The 25,195-nt window shown below is 36.0% G+C and overlaps 1 protein-coding gene across 1 annotated transcript; it reads right to left on the reverse strand.

The window, feature by feature from the left end:
* Positions 1-650: 650 nt before the first annotated feature.
* Positions 651-24,259, reverse strand: wnt2bb (wingless-type MMTV integration site family, member 2Bb). The gene is given in 6 exon segments (XM_056463504.1): positions 651-1,769; positions 9,842-10,106; positions 11,470-11,747; positions 16,637-16,857; positions 23,592-23,671; positions 23,673-24,259. Coding segments are annotated over 6 exon segments (1,191 nt in total). The 5' UTR covers positions 23,790-24,259; the 3' UTR covers positions 651-1,539.
* Positions 24,260-25,195: the final 936 nt, after the last annotated feature.

Here is a 25,195-nt window from a genome sequence, read left to right on the forward strand (position 1 = left end):
GGAGGGCACATACATCTGCAGAAATGAGAGCTGATAAGAAGGAGCAAAGCCAGAGGTCGCTTTGTAAACATCAGAGCTTTGAATTTGATGCGACTGGCAGCCAGTGCAAATGGGTGAGTAGCGGAGTGACATGAGCTCTTTTGGGTTCATCAAAGACCACTCGTGCTGCTGCGTTCTGAAGCAGCTGAAGAGGTTTGATAGAGTTGCAATAATCCAGTTTGGAGAGAACAAGAGCTTAAACAATAAGTTGAGCTGCATGTTCAGATAGGAAGGGTCGGACCTTTCTGATGTTAGTGCGAATCTGCAAGATCGAGCAGTTCTAGAAATGTGGTCAGAGAAGTTTAGTTGGTCATCAATCGTTATGTGAAATCGTGAATATAGGTCTATATAATCAACTTGCAATCACCTTCTAAGATCAGTTAAAACTTTTATGAAGTTTTTAAAATAAAATCAGTTGTTCACTGTATAAAAATATAACATTTTAAAAATATATATCGGCTATAATATATCAGTTATCGGCCTCCAAATCTTAAGAGTTATCAGTTATCGATATCGGCCAAAAATCCATATCGTGCATCCCTAGCGTATATATCCAAAAGAAAACTGGCAGCAGAGCCTGTTGTTGATAGCAAAATTAAAGATCCTTTACATCTTTTTTAAAGTCTTTATATGAACTTCTGCTGAAAAAATAATAACACAGTTAACAAGTACCACAGCATAGGAGAGCTAAAGAGAGCTTACACCTCTACCAGCCACAGCTGTTAACACCATTCTTCATGTTTACACAGGCAATGATGAGTTTTACAATAACATGTCATTTTCGCTCAACTGTTAGCTAATGTCCTTAGTGCATGCTCATTTATATTATTAATATTACATCAAACCCTTCCAAGCGCCTCTCTGGTAGAGCTCCATGTGGAGTGAGCAGCCCACATAGCTGTCATCCATATTGTCCTCTTGAGTGCCCCTGACCAGCCTCGTTCTGATTCGTTCGTTCTGTAATATTCGGTACCGATAGTCCGAGTAAAATACTGTCCAGTATGAGCTCGTGGTGTATGTTAAGTACACGATTTGTGTTTTCAATAACATGTGATGTACATATTCAGCTATTAGCCATGATAATATCTGATAGGCTCAGAGTCAGTTTAAAATATTCTTTAAAAAGCAGCACACCTTTTGTCACGAAACAACACTCACAGAACAAAATTCTCACGTCAAAACGAAACAACGACAACAACAAAAATATACCAACATTTTACAGCACAGGTTGTTATTGAATCCCCAACTTTTACCACCCTTCGACTAATTTAAAACAAAAAAGAAAGAGAGAACAATAAATCTGGCATATCAGGCCAAGTGTGCAAGGCGCTCATAGATTTCAGTTGTAGTGCTTTCACAAAATAAGTTCAAATAAAGCCATGCAACAAAAAAGAGGGATTTTTTAGGGGGGGAGCAGGGTGGAAAACTCGCAAGGGATGGACTTCATATCCCAGAATGCCATGGACAAAATCCTGAGGATCGACAGGAAGTGGGCGTTTCTCAGGTCTGGTCCAACCATTCCGCACGTTTCGGAGCTTTGCAGGTGTGAATGTCGACAGCCTCCTCGCAGTCTTTGCACTCCACAGTGCAACACCACTTAAACTTGCACTCGCACTTGGTGATGCGTTTTGAGCGTGTGGTGTCATAGCCTCGCCCGCAACACATGACCTCACAGCCGTCCGTCCCTCGGGACGTCTTGTTACAGACCCGACCAGCAGTGCCCAATGAACCTGGATAGCACAGAACGGAAGTGATTACTGCTTAATAAATGAACAAATACAGAATTAAACACAGTAAAAAAATCATTAAGTTAAAAAGATTAGTTTTGTGAGCAAAGCTTTGCAAGTTCACCCAAAAAGCATCTGCCAACCTATTTACTTTAAGTTGAGTTAATCTCAGACCTCCTCACTTGAAAAAATAAAGGCTCCAGTATTTCTAACCCTAACAAATAATAGTGACACCAATAATAGCACAGCTGCAGAAAGACTTTTAACCTGAATTTTCATTTCACATTTACCTAGTTCACCCTTAAAAAATGCTTAGCACATGTGGACTACTAATTTGTATTTAACCGTTTTGTATGTGTGTATATATATATATATATATATATATATATATATATATATATATATATGTGTGTGTGTGTGTGTGTGTGTGTATGGAAGTTTTTTTCCCTAAAAAAATTCAAATGAAAATTCAAATGCCTAAAAAGATCAAATAATAAATGGAAGTTTCTAAACAACTACCCAAATGATAAATCAAACGCTTAAATAATAAATCAAAATGATTTTCAAATGAGAAATCAAACGTATTTGATATTTAATTTTTATGATCAACTCACTTAAATCCTGTAATAATTAATAATAATAAAGCTGCGGTAACACTGCACTTTTCTCCCAATAGACTTCCATTTATACGCTCGTGAATGCGTCAAACCAGAAACGCATGCTCGGGCGACAAGTTTTGCAGTTCGCTGCGTTAGAAAATTCAACATTGGTGAACTCTGACCTGCAAAATCATATCACATGATTGCGTGAGACCAATCGAAGATCAAAACATGACCTTTCTGGACAGGAATTTAAAACATGGACCAATCACTCGCTTTTTTTAATGTCTAATCATCTTGTTTAATCCCACCCCTTTTTGCAGCACCATACAACAGAATTTCGCACTCACAAACTCTAGTGTGACCACAGCTTTATTCAAATGGAGGAACCAGCTTATAGTTCCTCCTGATCACACATACACAGCTGGAAGCTCATGATGGACTGATTACTAGGACTATAAAGACCCCTCATTCACACAGACTTTTTGCTTGTGTTTCCATGTAAAGCATTACAAAGCATTTGGTAACACTTTATTTTGATGGTCCATTTGAGTATTAGTATAGTGTCTGCTTAATATCTATTGATACTGCTCCTTCAACAGACATTTACCTGACAATAAGGAACTTTGCAAGTACATGTCAACTTACACTAACCCCAACCCCAACCTAACAGTCTACTTATAATCAAATGAGAATTAGTTGCCATGTAGATGCAATGTAACTTAAATTCAACAAACAGACCATCAAAATAAAGTGTAACCAAGCATTTTTCCCTTTTTGTCCTGCCATGTTTTGATCCTTGTCTTGTCTACCATTATTGTTGTTTTGCCTCCTGTCCTGTTTCTAATGCTGTGTCTAATACATGTTTTGTTAATGTTTGTCGGTTTTAGTTATTTTTTTCAATTGAACTATGTTTGTTTGTTCTGATAATGTATTATTTCATAGCACTAATTTCCAAAAGACTTTTTTTGTTCACTCAACTTACTGACAGGTCAGTGTAACTGATGTTTTCAAATGTTGAGTACATGAGAAAAAACTAAAGGAAATAAGGATTATGGATTTTTTTCCTGTTCACTCAACTTTAGGCCTTTCAGTTCTGCCGACAAAAAAAAAAACGTAAAAAGTTTTGTTACAGAGTAGTTCACCTCTCCAGAAAACTAATAATCTTACGTTAACCCAACTAAATGTTTTTTGTATTACTGACAAATAATTGTAGGTCAGTGCAGCTGATGTTTTTTAAAAGTTGAGTAAACAAGATAAAGTGAAAGGAAATAAAGATTATGTTTTTATTTGTTGTACTGGCTTAATTTTTACAGTGAAAGTAAAGTACTGGCATCAGTTGTTTAAACATGGTTATATGTAGAATTTAGAAACATTTGCTATTAGCGACACTGGTGGCTGTTAAGTGAACTACAGCAAGCAACACTCCAAAGCACGCTGCCTCACCTAAATAACAAAATAAACACATAATAAAAATGAGGCGAGTAAATTTAATAAAACATCTAATCAAAAGTGATTTGGATGCTTTTGCAGTTTATGTAATTCACTGTTATCATGCTCACAGAAGAGGACATTGAAATTACACTGTTATGATAGTTTGTTCGTAAAGTTTGAAGGTATTGTTTGAAGTTGAATGTTTACTGTAATTCAGTGACAAATCATTGTGCAAAGTATGACAATAAAGTCTGTGTGAGCTTTTATTTCAGTATGTTGATGTACTTCCAACTGAAATTAAATATTGCAACAAGCATAGCAAACGGTAGGAGGGTGTATTCATATGCAGTTTCTATTGAAGCCCTTAGGATGACGTCAACAGCCCTATTCTGTCAAGGCAGAGGCAAATGGTCCAGAAACCCCCTGAAAAATTCAGCAGATAAAATTGCACGGATTCAGTATTCACTTAAAGAATAACAATGTGAGCAAAATTATACAATGTAAATTTTGATTTCACACAGAATTTTAATTGTGTTTTTACAGGCAACGTATATTTTTTAAATTTACCTACGGTAAGTAACATTGTAGTATGTCACACTTGGTAGCCAGTAGTACTGTACAAATCTGTGATTAATCGTGTGAAATAAAGATGTACTGTGTTCAGATACAGTACAAGCAGCTGTCAATCAGAACACAGTTCATGCATGAAGCTGTCATAGGTTGCAAGGACAGGAATTGAAAACCACTGACATAATGATCACTTAATTATTATTACTAAATGCCCTGGCAGTGGCAGATAACTGATTGTGTATTTAATTTGATTAAATTAATGTTTAGTTTACATTAATGCAGTAGATTCATGTTTAAAGTGTTTGCTAAATATTTTATAGCCCTTTTGTTCATGTACCAGTACTATTAATATAAACGTTTTGATAAAATCCTTTTGAATTCATCATTAAATTTAGCTTTAATTCAAGCTTTACATTTTAATCATTAGTCAGCACGAAGTCATCACATCACATGAAGTCACATGCAATGCTCAGGTGTGAGTTTCTTACAGACTTCAACAGAGTGTAAATGTCTTGATGGTTCTGTGGGTCTCATCTATGAAATCTGATCTTTAATTTGTATTTTCTATTGGATTCAAGTCAGGTAATTGGCTGGGCCATTCTACAGCTTAATTTTCTTTCTCTGAAACCATTTGAGAGTTTCCTTGTCTGAGTTTTAGATCATTGTCTTGCTGAAATCTCCACCCTGGTATCATCATCATTTCTGATAATGTAGATGTTGCACTAAAACAGTGAATATGAATTTACAAAGACAAAGAGCAGAGGGCTGCTGAACAACTGAACAACTATTTCAGCTGCTGACTAGGCTTTCATTGCCTTTCTACACCTCCCTTTCTTCAATTGTTTTAAACTTTTCCCCTGTGTCATTTCATTTTATTACACATAACTTCATTTGTAAAGTAATTAGTTTTGTTTTCTTTGCATATATGGATTTCTTTGGTTGTTACCAGCATCCAGTATATTATAATGTTAATGTTATATTATATTTCATGTATCCAGTATATATTATAATTCTTCTAAAATAGTTTGTTTCAAAACTGTCTTAAAACCCAAAGTAACAAGGAAAGTAAGACCAACCATAAATAATCAGCTTGGTGTTTTGGAGTCTGTCTGTATGTTGTTGTTTCGCAAGGTTAACACAGTGGACAGTTAATGGTCTATCTGTTAAGAAAAATCTCCGCCTGCCTGCGGCATGAGAACCAGAGAGTGATGGTTGTGCTGGCAGCTTTGAAAGAATAGGATTTGAAAAATGAGCCTGTTGTATCCTTGGGGTGCAAATTCCAGTGGGGTGGTGGTGCTGCTGGTGCTGGTTAGGGGGTAAGCGCATTGACCCTCTGAAATCACTGAGCTGTGAGCTGTCTGTCTGACCCAAACACACACTCAAGCCATCACACACTGACGCATGAGCTGCAGGCCAGTTCACATCACAGACCACAACTGCTGATGCCAAAGAAATCATTTAAAAACCATTACAAATTATACAAATTTGCACCACAACTATATTGATAAAAACACAAGGAAACAATATCACTGGAATCATTTTAGCTCGATTTGTTCAGCCTGACTTCATGAAGAAACGTAACTATTTTGTCAGTTCAGTAGCTAATTCGTATGAACTTGTACGAGCTCCGTCATACGAAAATTAACAATTTTAAAAAGGAGGCATGATACTCAACCCAACCATCATTGGGGGATAAGCAAATCATACTAAATTGTACGAATAAGATCATACAAATTCATACGAATTAGACACTAAATCAAAAAGTCCATCCTGCTTTTAAGAGCTTGAGTATTTCAAGTGCTGATTGAAAGCAAACTTACAATCAACAGCAATATGTTGTCGTGGACCATAATTTAGTTATCGCTATATATATCTTTATAGTTATTATTTATTCTTCACAGACTTCCAAGACAATGCTCTGCAAGAGTGCAAGCATAATAAGATACATTTACAGTAGAAATATATTATATTGATCAACTAATTAGTCTTAGTTCAGATTAAACAACATTTTTGTTTGTAACAATAGACTCTGTGTCAGATCATGAATCAATAATTCTTGTTGTGTCGTCAAACTAAATGTTGTTTTCCATCTTTAAAGACATAAGGGAAGTTATAGAGAAGGCAGAATTGGCAATTTCTACAAAAAATAAATTATGTAAACAAGCTATGGCTAATAAAGCACCATGTTTTGTGCTGTCAAAAATCAACACTATTCCTCCGTTGAATAATTTCACCTACAGTCCTAGATTTAAGAGTAAAAACATTCCTTTGTAAATGTTCTTTTAGTTACTAATGTGTGCATTACGAGTACCAAAATGCAGTGTTCTACACAAATAATTCATGTCCTAACACAAATCAATTACATTAGCGTAACACATTTAAGTGGATTGAACATAAAACAATCAAGTTATCCCAGAAAAATTGCAAGAATTTTGTTATTTGAGTTCATTTTAAATGAGTAGTTTGAATGAGCAGCAAAAGCTCTTTTTTTTACAAACAAGTACAGGTACTGACCCAGTCACAGCTTTTGTACCTACATTTCTGAGAGTGTAGTACACTTTAAAAAATGCTTGGTTCCACACAATCAATTTGTGTTGGGGCAACATTAAATAAATAGTTAACTTAATAGTTTTTTTTACAAATTTAAGATAGAAAACAATCAAGTTGTCCCAAAAACCCTCAAGAATTGAGTTGTTTCAGCTCATTTTAAATAAGTAGTTTGAACAAACTTGAGTGTAGCATACAATTCTCTTTTAGAATTTTGCCTTACTTGAACGCTGTTAACAGAAAAGTTTCTGTGCTCCTGTTGGTCAAATCTCCCATTGATGAAAAATGCACTAGACATTCTACTCTTTCTGCTCAGGACATTCTAAATCACCTGAGATGTGACGCTGTTGTCTACAATGTCATTTATGACTGATTTTTGCATCTTAATGGAAACCTTCATTTAAAAATTTTCAACACCACAACACCTTACAACAAACAGACTATGCCAAACATATGTTAATATTGTGTAGACAGAACAAAGTACTTTAAGCTACTTTTGAGTCCAGTAAAACTAGTTTCTTAGGGGGCTTTCACACAGAATGTGTTCTTGGGTTAAAGCATTTGAACTAAATAAGACTCCATGACAAAAACATTCATCTGCATGTCTTCTGCTTAGTCTAACAGCACATCCAAGCATATCACGCTCTCATCATGCAAAAAAATCTCAGAAATAATAAATAAATAAATGCTAAAGTTAAATTAAAATCAAATGTTTAAAAAAGAATTTGTTTATATTTAAAAAAATAAACAAATATTGGACAATTTGTTTCAGACACATACAAAGGTGTGTGAGAGCATCAAGGATTAACGGAGCAAAAAAAATCCTATCCCACCTCTTTTGACCCCGTCAAAGCCTCTATTGCCCTTTTTACCCTTAAGGTTTGTAGTTTAGTTTAGAGCAGGGCAGGTGTGAGAGTTAATTTACCTCAGTTACTGACTCCTGTCTTCCTCTTCATCTCAAAATCTTAAAAGTGAGAATCCTCTGAGGACTGTAACAGGTGACTCAGTAGCCAGTCTATTAGTCCTGATAAATTAAACACTTTAAAGCCTTTCATAAACAGGATTTTTCAAGGAATTGATCATGCATTTCTTCATCAGGACGACTGAGCACTTCCTGCTTTCAGACTGTCTGGTAAAACCTTTTCATTCTGAGAAATCTACGAAAAAATCCAACGTTGACGTTAACTTTGTTAACACTGAGTGAGTCAGTAGCAAACTTAACTGTTTGCATCATTAGTAATACATGAGTCACAGTATTGGTTAGTGTTAATAGCATTATTACTAAATGAGTCAGTATCAACACTGTACTGATGCTATTCAAACATCAGAGTTTGGTTTGTTCTAAACCTTTTAAGCCTAAGTAATGAAATACAACCAATTTAAACTAAACAGACTCATATTCAGGCTTTGTGTAGCAAATGCCAGCCAGACCAAAGTGTGATATATTTTGTTGTTTTGTTGCTTAGTAAGAAATTAATAAAAAAAAGAATTGTTCTTTTAATTTCTACTGTGTGTAGCATTACATTAACTTAAATAAATAAATAAATAACAATGGAATGACACAAGGAGAAAGTACTGAACTACTTAAACGTATTTAATACTTTATATAAAAGGCTTTTTTCCCAGTGATGGGTTGCGGCTGGAAGGGCATCCGCTGCGTAAAACATTTGCTGGATAAGTTGGCGGTTCATTCCGCTGTGGCGACCCCAGACTAATAAAGGGACTAAGTCGAAAAGAAAATGAACGAACGAACGAATGAATGAATGAATGAATGAATAAAAGGCTTTTTGGTGATGGCAGCTTAAGATGCCTTTCATATGGAGAATGAAGTCCCATGCAATGCTCAGGTGTGATTTTTTTCCACAAACCTCAACAGAGTGTAAATGTCTTGATGGTTCTGTGGCACTCATTCATTAAATCTGATGTTTAATATGTATTTTCTATCGGATTCAAGTCAGGTAATTGGCTGGGCCATTCTACAGCTTGATTTTCTTTCTCTGAAACCATTTGAGAGTTCCTTGTCTGTGTTTTGAATAATTGTCATCCTGAAATCTCCACCCTGGTTTCATCTTTATCATCCTGATAATGTAGATGTTGGATTAAAGTAGTGAATATTAATTTACAATGACAACTGCTGGGCTACTGTCTTTCTACACCTCTCTTCTTCATGTGTTCAATACTTTTTTCCTGTGTCATTTCATTTTATTACACATAACTTCATTTGTAAACAAATTAGTTTTGTTTTCTTTGCATATGTGGATTTCTTGGTTTTTACCAGCATCCAGTATATATAATGTTAATGTAATATTATATTTCATGTATCCAGTATATATTATAATTCTTGATTACAGCACGAGTCACAGTATTGGTTAGTGCTAATTGCATTATTACTAAATGAGTCAGTATCAACACTGTACTGATGCTATTCAAACATCAGAGTTTGGTTTGTTCTAAACCTTTTAAGCCTGAGTAATAAAATACAATCAATTTAAACTAAACAGATTCATATTCAGGCTTTGTGCAGCAAATATCAGCCAGACCTAAGTGTAATATATTTTGTTGTTTTGTTGCTTAAAAAAATGAATAATTTTTTTTTTACTTTTAAGTTATACTGCCAGTAGCATTACATTAACTTAATGCATATAATAAATAAATAAATAAAAAGTAAATAAGTAAATAAATAAGTAAATAAATTCAATCTATAACAAATAAATAAATAAAAAGTAAATAAGTAAATAAATAAATTAATTAATTAAATCTATAACAAATAAATAAATAAATAAATAAACAAACAAATTAATTAATTAATTAAATATTACCCCCTAATTAATGCTAGCTGTTTAGTAAGCCAATGAGGCAGCTCAACAGATTTTGGAAAGCTTTTAACAAAGAACATTTAGTTCATGAGTATTTTTTCTTGCTTACCTGCAGTTTTATCCATGAGACAGTAATCAGGTGAGTTTTCAAAATACACCAGGTCGTTTTTTGTGGCTTTCCTAAAGTCTTTATTGGCTACTGTAAATCCTGTCCCGTCTTGGTTCATGGTAACCTCGATGGCTCCGTTGTATTTCTTGCGAAGGTAATCTCCTGTTTTACGAAAATCTGACATTGCCAACCAGCAAGTTCTGAGGGTGCACGAGCCACTGACTCCATGACATTTACACTCCAGCTTCATAAAGCGCTTTACAGCCTGTAAAACAGAGAAACAGAACAAAACAGCCCTAGTAGTAATTATATGAACAGATTCCATGTGGCCAAAAATGGCCGCAGAATGTAAACAGGATTTTTACAGGAATGGAATATCATAGAACAATGTTAGTGTTATATTTATGGGTGGTATGTCAGCATTTATATGCCAAAATAATGTTGTTTAGTTGTAACAGGGGCTACATTCTTTGTGAGAATTTAGTGAGGTTTAAGCTCAAATTCTACTTGTAACTGGTTTTTATACCAGGGTCTCCTAATAATTTGAAACAGCAGAATTATTCCCTCTAAAATGTAAAATGATTGCACTGCTGTTCCACGCTCCATTATGCAGCTCTGTTTTTAGGATGACAAAAAGGACATTTACTGCACATTTTAGACTGATTTTAGGCAGTATTTTAACTGCACCTGTCAATGAATGATTGAGATGGCCATTGAGCAGAGGGGCTCATGGGTCACAGTTAATTTAATTTTTTTTTCCATGTACAATTCACGTTATTAATGAATCATTAACAAACCATTAACTTAGACTTTTACAATAGCTCAGTAGACTACTCATTAGCTGCCTATTGATTGTTAGTAATTGGGTTTAGGTATTGTGTAGGATTAGGGATATAAATTTAAATTATGCTTTATTAATAAACAGTTAATATCTTAATAATAGACAGGTAATAAGCCAGTTTTAAATGTGAATTGTTTCTTAAATTGAAGTGTTACCCTACAGTTTTGCAATAAAATTCACATTTTGTCATTTTGAATTGAAAATATGGAAATTCCAATGGAAAATTCAAACTGAAAGTGATAAGATGAAACATTATGCATTTTCAACATTAGACATACAAAAAGTATGCATACTGCTCACTACTGTCCGAGTGAAATCAAACCTGTGCTTGTTAATCCACTGAAAAAATGTTTGTTTTGGTAATCTTCAACCAAAGTCTGACCCTTTATTTCCATGTTTGGAGTGGCGGTTCTCCTCACTGTCAATTTGACAGCATCCTTCATACTATTCCTAACCACACCCCTCTTACTGTTAGTTTGCTATAAGAGAATAATGTGCAAAAAAAGCCCCACCCCCTACTCAACATTCTCTTTCAGGTAAAAGTAACATTTACACTCATGATCAGATGTTAGTATACTACTTCATGAAGTACACTTAAATATACAGTATTCAACATTTGAAGTGGATCAATACAGTTTTTCAAAATTGTTTTAAGACAAGAATAGATGTTGTTCAATAGTTTCAGAACAATTTTAATAAAATGTTTTGATCCACTTCAAATGTTGACTACTGTATATTCAGCATTACTTAAATCAGCTTGAATATGTCATATAACCTTTGTTCTTACCATTCTTCCACATCGGTTGTTATGAAGGTTCATGAGTGCTCGTGCGTCTTTCACGGTTCGCTCTTTTGCATCTATGAAGGCTTTGGCGAACTTTATCCCATAGTTGATGTTGTCACTACAGCCGCCCCAGTCAAACTCTCCTCGTTCGTCACTGGCTCGTCCACGTTTCTGTGGGTCACAGTTACAGGCCTTCAGCTCCCCTTGACTGCAGGCACGGGTAATAGCGAAAACCACTCCAGCCGAGGAGATCGCATATACGAACGCCGCCTCACGACTACCTGAAAAAACAACAATCATGAAGCCACAACAAACACATTTAGATCCTTAATTAGCTTAACTTACCCTCTGATCTTATATATTCCCACAACAGAACTTCACATTTCTTCCCAGCTATAGGGGTGAGACTGGACCCTGAGTGTTTGGTTTAAATATTAGTACAGGCCTAATCCCTCCAGGGTGGCCCATTCTCTGCTTGGATAAATTGTTTGAAGGCTACCCATCTGATAGTGAACTGCCACAGATATTTTCAAACCTTAACCTACTATTTCTAAGCGTTCTACATGTTTAGACTAATGTCACTCATGATGATTCCTTTATTTAGGCTGCTGAATGTAAGAAAAATACCTTAGTGTAAATGATGTAGAGTTACAAGGAATGTATTTTTTTTTTACAGTTTTGTGATTTTACTAAAAGTGTGTGATTAACAAAATGTATATTATTGTTGTCTAATGCAAAAGACTTTAAACATTCTCAATACAAGTTTATGTAAGAAATATATATTATTTATGATTTATTTATTACACTTTTTATAATCACGTTTATACACTCTTATTTAGATTTAAATTTAAAACTATTTAAAAACTGCTATTTAAAATTTTTAGATTTTTATTAATAAGAACAATATTTCAGTATTCTATATTTGTGTATTAAACTGTTTTAAGATATTCTTAGTCATGGTTTTAACAATATATTGATCAAAACTGGCAAAGACATTTACAGTTTTACATGTCATGTGATAAACATTCTCATGATTTCTAAAGGATTATGTGACACCAAATTACATTTTTAAAATTGCTATTTCAAAAAAAAAATTCTTTAATTTTGTAATAATATTTCACATTTCAATATTTCCAGTAGTGAATTTTTTCATCAAATTATTGCTTTTTTTTACAAAAACATTAAACATCTTACTGACTCCGAACCTTTGAATGACTAAGAAAAGATACAATAAAGTACACTCACCGGCAACTTTATTAGGTACACCTGTCCAACTGCTTGTTAATGCAATTTTCTAATCAGCCAATCACATGGCAGCAACTCAATATATTTAGGCATGTAGACATGATCAAGACGATCTGGTGCAGTTCAAACCGAGCATCAGAATGGGGAAGAAAAGGGATTTAAGTGACTGTGAATATAGCATGGTTGTTGGTGCCAGACAAGCTAAATGAGTATTTCAGAGCTGTTGATCTACTAGGATTTTCATGCACAACCATTTTTAGGGTTTACAAAGAAATGGTCCAAAAAAGAGAAAATACTAGTGAGCGACAGTTCTGTGGGTGCAAATGCCTTGTTGATGCCAGAGGTCAGAAGAGAATGGCCAGACTGGTTAGAGCTGATAGAAAGGCAGCAGTAGTTCAAATAACCACTCGTTACAACTGAGGTTTGAAGAAGAGCATCTCTGAATTCACATCACGTTGAACCTTGAGGCAGATGGGCTACTCTTGCCGGGTGCCACTCTTGTCAGATAAGAACAGGAAACGGAGGCTACAATTTGCACAGGCTCACCAAAATTGGACAATGGAAGATCGGAAAAACGGTGCCTGGTCTGATGAGTCTTGATTTTTGCTGCGACATTCAGATGGTAGTGTCAGAATTTGGTGTGAACAACATAAAAGCATGGATCCATCCTGCCTTGTATCAATGGTTCAGGCTGGTGGTGGTGTAATGGTGTGGGGAACATTTTCTCGGCACAATTTGGGCCCAATAGTACCAATTGAACATCATGTCAACACCATAGCCTACCTGAGTATTGTTGCTGATTATGTATGATCATCCCTTATGATCTTCTGATGGCTACTTCCAGCAGGATAATGCGTCATGTCATAAAGCACGAATCATCTCAGACTGGTTTCTTGAACATGACAATGAGTTCACTGTACTCAAATGGCCTCCACAGTCACCAGATCTAAATCCAATAGAGCACCTTTGGGATGTGGTGGAACGGGAGAATCGCACCATGGATGTGCAGTCGACAAATCTGCAGCAACTGCATGATGCTATCATGTAAATATGGACCAAAATCCCAGAGGAATATTTCCAGTCCCTTGTTGAGTATATGCCACAAAGGGTTAAGGCAGTTCTGAAAGCAAAAAGGGGTTCAATCCGGTACTAGTAAGGTGTACCTAATAAAGTGGCCGTTGAGTGTATGCCCCTAATACAACATGTTACATGTTACTAAAATTTATTATTAGTAGTAATAGTTATTGTGCGACATTGAAGAACATACATTATCAACCAATTTGAATTTTTAGGTTGAAAATACCTTCAAAATAAATGAAAATAATCAAAATTCTTTATTTTTAAAGAACATTTAAGTGTAAGTTATTAAAATGCTGATGTGCATGAAGAACTTCCACTGAAAATCTACAGTAGTTCAACTGATTGATTTATTTTTTCTTTTATTTTAGGATCCCCTGCCCATATCTTCATGTAAAGTTGTCCTTCTCACGTTGCACTCAAGTCGATTTGAGTTTCCTGTTGCAGATGAAATGTGTTTCAATGTGGTTCAATGACATCTGGAGGATATCTGTGTCTGAATCGCTCCATCATTCATGCAGCAATATATTCTCTAAAGAAAAATAGATTTTTATTTAATAGTTAACTTGCTGTTTACAGGAGAATCTTCGCTTGGCAAATGCTCCGATTCTAATTCCATTTCATAAACTGAATACACACAGTGCAGCAAAAGTCTGTCGGGCTGCCAGAATCATCTCTCCAAACATTTACATCCACTATGCCTGTTTATGTGGTAAAGAGGCATAGAGAATTCTAGAGGGGTGATATTTTCGCACAGGGATCTTCGGAACGTTGTATGAAAGCCAAACAGAAAGCACATTTACAGTGCCGATTTCTTAAGTAAACTTCAGGTTCGGGCTGAATTAAGCGATCCTGTGGGTTTTTGTCTGTTTATCACACCTGGCCAGGGATTTGTGTGAATGTGGCTGGATTTTCCTTGGAGGTATGGGTCGTTTTCATTAATATCCCAAGATGATAAACAGCGCTAGACATGTCGAAGAAAATAGCTGCTTAAAATGTCATTATACTATTCTCATGCATAATGATTTACTGTGGTAAACCATATTTATCATATGAGATGAGTATATTTTGATGGTGAATGCAGAGAGAGAGAGATCATAAAGACTAAGTTAAACAGGCCTGTGAGATCACTGTCAAGGCAGCATTTATTTATTTATTTTTGATGGTTTCATAAAAAAAATTATGTAATAAAAAATATTTACTATAATAAATGTGTACATCCCTCTGAACAAATACATGTCTTTGTTTTTCTTAGTGATTGCTAATATAATTAACTGAAACATGGCAAAATTAGTATATTAAACATATGCAGTATATGTTAATAACTAAATTTAAATGAAAAAATAAGTACATCCTTGATATTTTTACAGCTTTGCATTTATTTGAAAGGTTTGTGATCCAAAACTTGTTAAGACTGCATTAAACTCTAAATATTCTCTCTCAGAAAACAGATTGGATAAGTTATTGACACCATGCTTTTCATTGACTTGCTTTCCTGCTCATAATTAAGCAGTGTAATCTGTGTTTGCTCATTCAATAATACTCGTGTGTCACTCTGAACACATCCCCTAAGGGAAACTGCCCCTTACCAAAATAAGAAGGACAGATCTTGAAGACAAATGGACTCAAATGATGCATTTGATCGGTTGTGACCAGATCACTGAAAACGCATGCTAATACCAGGTGGAAACAGGGTGCTATAGTCTTCCATATCAAGAGGGTTAGGATTGGGCAAATTAATAATCAATGTACTGTATGCATTCATAGTCATTTTGAAAAATTCAGGGAAGGAGGTCATACAATCCCAGCAGGCACATGTCATAAGATGTTAATATTAGGTTAGATTTAGGTTGTGACGTCAGGTGATCAAAAATCAATGTCTAGTCAGCGTCTAAGGACGATGTTATTTTGATGTCAAATGACGACGTCAAATGACGTTGATATTTTGTTGATTTTAGGTTGTGTTGGAAAGTGAGCAAAATCTAACATCGAGCCAACATCTTAAACCAATGTCATATTGACGTCAAATACTGACATTTATTCCTCAGGTATGGCAACCAAAATCCAATGCTGATAGACGTCATAGTGGTAACGCCCGCACAACATCAAGCTGCAATATTAGATATTGACATTTGACAGATTTTAGGTTGAACTTTTGACATTGATGTCAGCTTGACATTGGTTTCTGACGTCAACCCAATTTTCACTTCCACACAAAATGGAACATCCCCATGATGTTGGGGTACAATCTGACATCATGTTGACATCCTGTGTCTGCTGGGATGGTGTGTGAATTCATAACATCATGGATTAAGTCTCCCTCACACCTCAAACACTCCTATATAACAGCATTACTACAACCAAACTTTACTTCTGTCACTTCTCGCTGTACTCTTCCAGTAGCAACTATACCACATTCTTAGTACTATTCATTTCAAAGCGATCCGTTTAGTCTTACAAAAATTGTATTTGAAGGTCTATATTTTATCACAGGCCTTATATATATATATATATATATATATATATATATATATATATATATATATATATATATATATATATATATATATATATATATATAATATATATATTATATATAATATTTCTTCTGCAAAAGAGATCTCCAGGATGTTGGCAACCAGTTGATTGACTTCTGAGTCATTATTTTAAGTGTCCACCAGCAAATGTTTGTTACCAAAATGTTGTCTTTATCCAATTGAAGAAAGACACTCATGCAGGTTTAAAGCAACTTGAGGGTGGTTAATAATGACAGACTTTTATTTATCAATAATAACTTGACTTTTTCTGCCTCCAAAACACAAAGCCTAGACACATTTCTAATACTCACTGCGCTGTATTACTCTTCCAAAAACAGTATGGTCTCTGTCCAGGGCGCTGCAATTCCAGCGGTGATGACGAAACTGATACTGGCACTCTCGAATCCACTCTTTAGCACCACCTCCTATCGATTGCATGATGTCTGGATATTTCTGACACAACTGTCTCTGTTTATTCACCAGCCCGGGAATATTGTCACAGATCACACGTGCACCAAGGGCTCCAATATACCTGAAATGCACAAAAGCACAGGCACTTAAGTTCTGAATTGCTCCAGTCATTTATTTATTTTTTTGCCAAATGGTAGAGAAAGTGCTGAATCAGTAAACATTCAGTGATTACGCATTGTCTGATGCCAAAAAATCTGATGATTGAGTTCAATAATTCCCAGAATCTTACCACTTATTTGGAGAATTTCGGAGGGAAGTTTGGCAAACTGACATGTGTCATAAACAGACATTCACAAACCAGCCATTATTTATGATTTATTTGAAGGCAGATGCATAATAAGTTCAGCATTGGCAGATTTGGGCCTATAGCATTGTATTGAGAGGTAAAACTTTTAAACTTTTAGGCAATAGTTTGATATTACGAATTAGCACCATTATTGTTTGCTGCGATTTCAAAATTGATTGCTCACCCAAGGCTGTGGATTAAAGGTAATAATATTGTAAATAACAATAGTAATAGTATTTACACACACTGATCATTTTATTTCATCAGATCTCAATGAACCATTAGGAGCCAAAGATCATAATTTTGTTTTGGCTGCATGAGTGTTTATGTGTTTTATTCTGTTTTAGTCTAAAAATGCTGCTCATTGCATTTTATGATTCATAAAGGACCACAGATTTAGCTGAAAGTCTTTGTTAATGTTTTACTGAAAAAAAGTCATCTACAGTGCATCCGGAAAGTATTCATAGCGCTTCACTTTTTCCACATTTATTTGTTACAGACTTATTCCAAAATGGACTAAATTAATTTATTTCCTCAAAATTCTACACACAACACCCCATAATGCTAATATCAAAAAAGATTGTTGGAAATTGTTGCAAATTTATTAAAAATAAAATAGCTGAAAATTACATGTACATAAGTATTCACAGCCTTTGCCGTGAAGCTTTAAATTAAGCTCAGGTACATTCTGTTTCCACTGATCATTCTTGAGATGTTTCAGCAGCTTCATTGGAGTTCACCTGTGGTAAATTCAGTTGACTGGACATGATTTGAAAAGACATACACCTGTCTATATAAGCTCCCAGGGTTGACAGTGCATGTCAAAGCAAAAACCAAACATGAGGACAAAGGAATTATCTGTAGACCTCTGAGACAGGATTGTCTCGAGACACAAGGCTGGGGAAGGTTACAGAACAATTTTTGCTGCTCTGAAAGTTCCAATGAGCACAGTGGCCTCCATCATCCATAAGTGAAAGATGTTTGGAACCACCAGGACTCTTCCTAGAGCTGGCCGGCCATCTAAACTGAGTGATCAGGGGAGAAGGGCCTTAGTCAGGGAGGTGATCAATGGTCACTCTGTCTGAGCTCTAGCGTTCTTCTGTGGAGAGAGGAGAACCTTACAGAAGGACAACCATCTGTGCAGCAATCCACCAATCAGGCCTGTACGGTAGACTGGCCAGACGGAAGCCACCCCCACCTGGTATTTGCTGTGGGGATGTTTTTCAGCAGAAGGAACTGGAGGACTAGTCAGGATAGAGAGAAAGATAAATGCAGCAATGTACAGACATCCTGAATGTAAACCTGCTTCAGAGTGCTCTTGACCTCAGACTGGGGAGACGGTTCATCTTCCAGATGGACAATGACCCAAAGCACACCCCCAAAATATCAATGGAGTGGCTTCACAACAACTCTGTGATTTTCCTTGAGTGGCCAAGCCAGAGCCCAGACCTAAATCCTATTGAACATCTCTGGAGAGATCTAAAAATGGCTGTACACCGTCGCTTTGATATATATATAAAATCCAACCTGATAGAGCTTGAGAGGTACTGCAAAAAGGAATGGCAAAAATCCCTAAAGACGGGTGTGCCATGCTTATGGCATCATTTTAAAAAAGACTTGAGGCTGTGATTGCTGCCAAAGGTGCACCAACAAAGTATTGAGCATAGGCTGTGTATACTTATGTACATGTGACTTTTCTGCTTTTTTATTTGTAATAAATTTGCAACAATTTCAATAAATCTTTTTTCACATTGTCATTATGGGCTATTGTGTGGAAAAAGATGTGGAAAAAGTGAAGCGCTATGAATACTTTCAGGATACACTGTAAACTGGATGACCTGATGGTGAGTAAATTAACAAAAACATTACTATTTTGGAGTTTTCAATGATCAATATCTAATCCAATCAGCTAAACAGAACAGACAAACAAGTTTTAATACAATTCAGCTCATTATATCTCTTATTTTACTCTATATATATTTTTTACTGTAATTATAATCAAACCAGGCTCATTCTGAAAACGTACCGCTATATATGTCCCAGGAGCTACGTTGTTTTGCAGTTTTTGTTTTCACGAATCCAACAGAGGCTGCTTTGTATGCTTTTTGAGATCTCAAATTTATATATATATATATATTGCAAGTGCCATTCACACCTGCTCTTCTCGCGTAAATCCACCAGAGGCCACTGTCGACTGATTGACTGACCAATCGATCGACTGACCCACCCTCCTGCAGCCCTAAACCCAACCAATAGTGTTTTCAAAGCACAGATTGAACCACCCACCCACTTTCCTAAACCCAACTGCAGTTTTAAAAAGCAATCCGAAACATATCCAGAAACGTATATAAGGCTCCTTTTCAGAATGAGCCTGTGTTGATTATACAGTAATACTCGTTATCTGTTTGTTTTAGGCCAACAAAGACTGGCATATATAAATCTTTCTTATACACACAACAGAATTACATGAAATCAAACTAGTTCACAGCTTTAACACAAATGTACAAGTAATGTCATACAACAAGATTTAGTAACTATTGTATGAGTGTAAAAGCTTTTTAAATGTGAGTGTTCCTATCCTCCAGAGCCTCATTTGACTATACAGCAACGATAAGACATGGATCAGACCCTGTGCTTTGCTTTAACAGTTTCAGTTTGGTTACACTAACACACACACAATCACAAACTTGTACATCTTTATAGATACTTCACATAAATGAAATCATTGTTATACTGTACAAACTGTATATCATACCACCAAAACCCAACTCTCACATGAGTCAATCTGTATTCTTATCAATTCAAACAATATTCAATCTCCCCACACAAAACAATGTCCCCACAAGCTAAAAGTTTACTTGTATTGCTATAATTCAAACAATATTTATTCTCCTCACACAAAACAATGTCCCCACAAGCTAAAAGTTTACTTGTATTGCTATAATTCAAACAGTATTCATTCTCCCCACACAAAACAATGTCCCCACAAGCTAAAAGTTTACTTGTGTTGCTATAATTCAAACAATATTCATTCTCCCCACACAAAACAATGTCCCCACAAGGTAAAAGTTTACTTGTGTTGCTATAATTCAAACAATATTCATTCTCCCCACACAAAACAATGTCCCCACAAGGTAAAAGTTTACTTGTGTTGCTATAATTCAAACAATATTCATTCTCCTCACACAAAACAATGTCCCCACAAGCTAAAAGTTTACTTGTATTGCTATAATTCAAACAATATTCATTCTCCCCACACAAAACAATGTCCCCACAAGCTAAAAGTTTACTTGTGTTGCTATAATTCAAACAATATTCATTCTCCCCACACAAAACAATGTCCGCACAAGGCAAAAGTTTAATTGTATTGCTATATTCCAAACAATATTCATTCTCCCGACACAAAAGGATGTCCCCATAAGGCAAAAGTTCATTTGGATTGCTATAATTCAAACAATATTCATTCTTCCCTCACAAAAGGATGTCCCCATAAGGTAAAAGTTAATTTGTATTGCTATAATTCAAACAATATTCATTCTTCCCTCACAAAAGGATGTCCTCATAAGGTAAAAGTTTACTTGTATTGCTATAATTCAAACAATATTCATTCTCCCCAGACAAAACGATGTCCTCACAAGGTAAAAATTTACTGGTGTTGCTATAATTGTGTGAAAACGTGATAAATACAAGACACACAGAGACTCAGTCTTATACAGTGGTTGTTCTGCAGATTGGCTTTACCAGCAGTAAATCATTATCCACAGGACCACAACCACATGCTGTAAAAACACAGTAAAATCTGCTCTCATTTACACTGTGTGTGTGTGTGTGGTTAGGCTTGACTGAGTAAAGAATGTACAACTGTAATTTGTTGCTTCTATTACCCAAATAATGGGAGAAACATGCTCCCAATTGATTTCCTTTCCTCTTTATCGCATTTGTCTTTTCTTCTATCACATTTTGTGATTTCTATTAATTAGATAAAACAGCAAGCTGGGAAAAAATAATCCTCAGTATGGAAAAAATAAACTCAATATTATGAGGATCCATGACATTTCCACAACTTTTAAATCAAGCTGCTAAAGTTTCAACGAGTCTGCTTTTCTGAAGGGTTGATTACATGACAAATGTATCTCTTGTGGAGGGCTGGGCTGATAAACGATATTATATCGAATCACGAGAAAATGTATTTCAATAACGATGATAAGCTCTAAACTTTTTTACTCTATATTGATCTAAGACCCAATTATACAGCAGAAATGTGCAACAATGGGAATCTAAAAGTGTGTTGATATTGGAAAAATAACAAATTTTCAGCCAACGAAAATTTATCGTCCAAAAATATGTTGTTATTCAATGAACCCTTTATTTTTATGGCTTTAGTCATTGTTGGGGTACTCTTTTAAATCTGGAACCATTAACAAAAGATATTGAAATATATATCATTATCATTCAATATGTAAAATAATTAACGAGATTGCATTATGCCATTTCAGCCCTACTCTTATGTGCTATTTATTAAAGTAGTTAAATTTGTATTAATGTAAGTTGTATTCATTTTAAAAGACAGACGAATGTACAGACAGACCGACTGACTGGCTTGCTGATTGATTGATTCCTTTAAGGTGTGACCAATTTCTTGTAAAGAATCTAATTCCACTTGTGAGTTTTGCCAAAAACAAAGTTTACTTGGACATGCTCTTTCAAATGAAAACACATACACCATTCTATAAGTGTGGTGTGTGGTGTTGTGTGTGTGTGTGTGTGTATGTATGAGAGAGAAAGAGAGAGAGAGAGAAATAAGTTCACTAGTATGAGACACTAACAGGCCGCCCAGTAGCTTAAGAGGATTCCTGCTCTGTCTGCTTAAAGTGATGGATGGGCAGATCAGAGAGAGAAAAAGAGGGAGCATGAGATCCCTTTCTCTCTGGCACTGATGAGTGCCTCACATTGGGAATGTCAGTCTGACTTATTGCACCACGATAGTGACAAAGGACTCACTTTCCACTGGCTTCTTTAATTCCAGTTACATGCACATCAAACTCAACATTGAACTGATTTCTTAGGTGTTAGTAATGACCACAATGCCAGTTGTAAATGCAATAATGAGCATATCTGATCTGCAACACAGAGTGCTGAACTACAGGGATTTTGAGTTTTTACTTGATATAATCAGCAAAAAACATACATTACATTAACCTTTATATTACTATAAATATATTATATTACACATAAAACTTAACTGCTCAACTATATGAGCAATGAGCATGTGCCTGGTTTATTCACGGTTGTGCTGTAGTCACCAGCTAAGTGTGTGAGTGTATGTGTGTGTGTTTAAGCAGGAGGTGGCCTGACACATATTGCAGTTATTTCATTTATTCCTCTGTTATTGGCTGGCACGACACCTCAAGCACACCATGAAAACCCAACCCATAACTCTGATATAATGATGTGCAGGGCCTGTTACTATACATAAGCACAAGCTCTGGGGAAAACCCCATCCCTCTCTCGAGCATTTAAAATGATTTTTGTGGGGGAGAAGTGCATGCTTTGTGTGTTTCTACAATAATTGCTTTTTAAATGCCAATATCTTGGTGAGGGTTGTGGTGAAGCTGCGATCCTGCACCAAGCGTAACGTGTGTGTTCATTTTAGTAGACTTGAGTTGACTGCCATTTCCCAAGCCCTGTCTACCCACCACCAGGGAGTGAATTATGAGGAGTTTGGGGGGTCTGAACCCCATAATTAGGGTTTGAACCTCCCCAAAAGAAATAAAAACAAAAGGTTGGGGGTCTCAGAAGAATACGCTTTTCTTTCACATATAACTAAGTATATATACTACATCAATGATTTCAAAGTAAAAACAGTGTTTTAGTAACCACAAAAGTTAAACAAGTTATTCAGACCATGCTAAACAGAAGCTTATGAAAATTAAGCATGGTTTTACAACAAATAAAACCTAAATGACACGTTTCTTGTATTTAAGCTATGGTAACCACAAATAAACCATGAATTTCCGTCAGGATCCAGAGAGACAAAATAGTGTTTACCACTTTTACATTTACATAAGACAAGGCTGTATTTGTATAAAGCAGTTTTGTTTAAAACATATTTTAGAAAGGCTAGTTTATGTTTGGCTAACTGTGTTTTTGCTAAGCGCGCCAAGCAAACCGACAGCACGACGATCCTCATCATAACCCCCTCTTAAAATTACTGACAGAAATTGTTTTAAAACGACCATTTAAAGGCAGAAATGTTTCAAATATACATCTCTATTTTATTACTTCTCATCCATGTGTCTCAAGAGCACTGTACACACCTTGGGATAATTGTTCAACTGTCATTGAACAAAAATGGAAGAAAAAATGATAATGCACAACTCATCCAAATAATAAAGATTTGCAAATGTTCAGCCTAACAAATGACAGCAGCTCGGTTTCAGTAAGCAGATAAAATCAGCTGGTTTGGTGTGCGCCAGCGGCGGCGCGCGGGGATGCTGGATTATACTTACCACCAGGACGAGTCCACGCGCGGTGTGAGGATGAGCAGAAGGAACAGGAGCGCGCAACACAACCGCGAAGACGCACGCGGGACCGTACGATGAGCTTGAGCTGTTTCTTATTACATGTCTTAATCCTGTGCCTCCGGGAGCAGCGCTCGATCTGGCGAGAATCCGGGGCGACCCAGGAACTTCACCGCAGCCAAACATAGTTGAGCGTGTCCTCCAGCGGTGATAAGAAAACACGATTGTGTGGTGTCGGAAACCGGTGTAGACCTTTAGGTCTGCGGGGACCTGCTGAAGTTTGGGTTTTAGATGCAGAGCTCCGTGCGAACGATGCACGGACGGATATCATGTATCTGCCCGGGTATTAGCGTGTGCCATATAAAGTATTCCCCGAGATCTGGCAACCGCAGCAGAAATAATCCAAGCCAGACGGCAGGTTCAGAGAGCGCTTTCTTTTCTTTTTTCACCTCCTCTTGGGAACAGATGAAGTCTCGGTGAGGTGCAATTTGATCAGAAAGAGTGCCAACTTTCCCACTTGTTCTCCCCACGTTTTGCGTTCAGGCAGGGCTGTGAAACACGCGCCTCTCCGTTTTTCCATTGGAGTCTGCGAGCGCTGATAGCAGACTGCGCGAGATAAACCGGGGCGATGAACTGTGCGAACTGCAGACCGAAGGGGTGGGCGACGGGGGGAGAGAGAGGGAGAGAGAGAGAGGGGCGATAGGAATGTTGACAGCCCGCAGTCTCTCCGCTCTTATTGGGTAAAGCTTTCAGAGAGCGGAGCCCCGGGGAAGCTTGAGTTCGCTGGTCAGTGGAGACACGCGCCGCGCTGCTTTCACCTGCTGGACAACACGCAACATCCTCATTATGCTGGAGTTCACGCTCAGGAACAGATAAATATGCGTGATATGAGGAAATGAGACCACACAATTGTTAGTAAACATAGTTGTGTATCATGTCAAAGCAATACTATATATTGCTATTGTCTAACATACTATATATATATATATATAATATATATAATATTATATATAATATAATATATAATATATATATATATATATATATATATAATATTATATATATAATCATTTTACTACTACTACTACTACTACTACTACTACTACTATATAGGCTAATAACAACGGCTGGTCCAAATAATAGCTATGATAATATTGTTCAATTATGAGATTTGAATAAATAAATCATCAATAATAATAATGAATCAATGATAATAACAAGGCAACACTGCTACGAATAATTATTATATATATTAATTATAGTGATTATATTATATAGCATATTTGAAAACATTATTATATAGTTCTTGATTTTTTTTTTACTTTTCGTGGTTTTAAAGAAGTAAATAAAACGTTGTGTTTTTTTTTTTTTGTTTGTTTTTTTTTTGCACGTGGCATGAAGTTGCAAAAGCCGATAGTTGGTTATGATCGTTGTATTTCTAAAAATAACACTGCTTATTAAAGTGGCATATTTCAATGCACTCAAGCATGCGCATCCACACTGATTGCAGGCACAATTTGCGAGGCCTTTATCGTCTGGAGAGATGCGCGTGTCTGAATACACAAGCTCGTGTTTACAGATAAGACTGTAGA

Source organism: Danio aesculapii, chromosome 8, assembly GCF_903798145.1.
Source record: "Danio aesculapii chromosome 8, fDanAes4.1, whole genome shotgun sequence".
Lineage (NCBI taxonomy): Eukaryota > Metazoa > Chordata > Actinopteri > Cypriniformes > Danionidae > Danio > Danio aesculapii.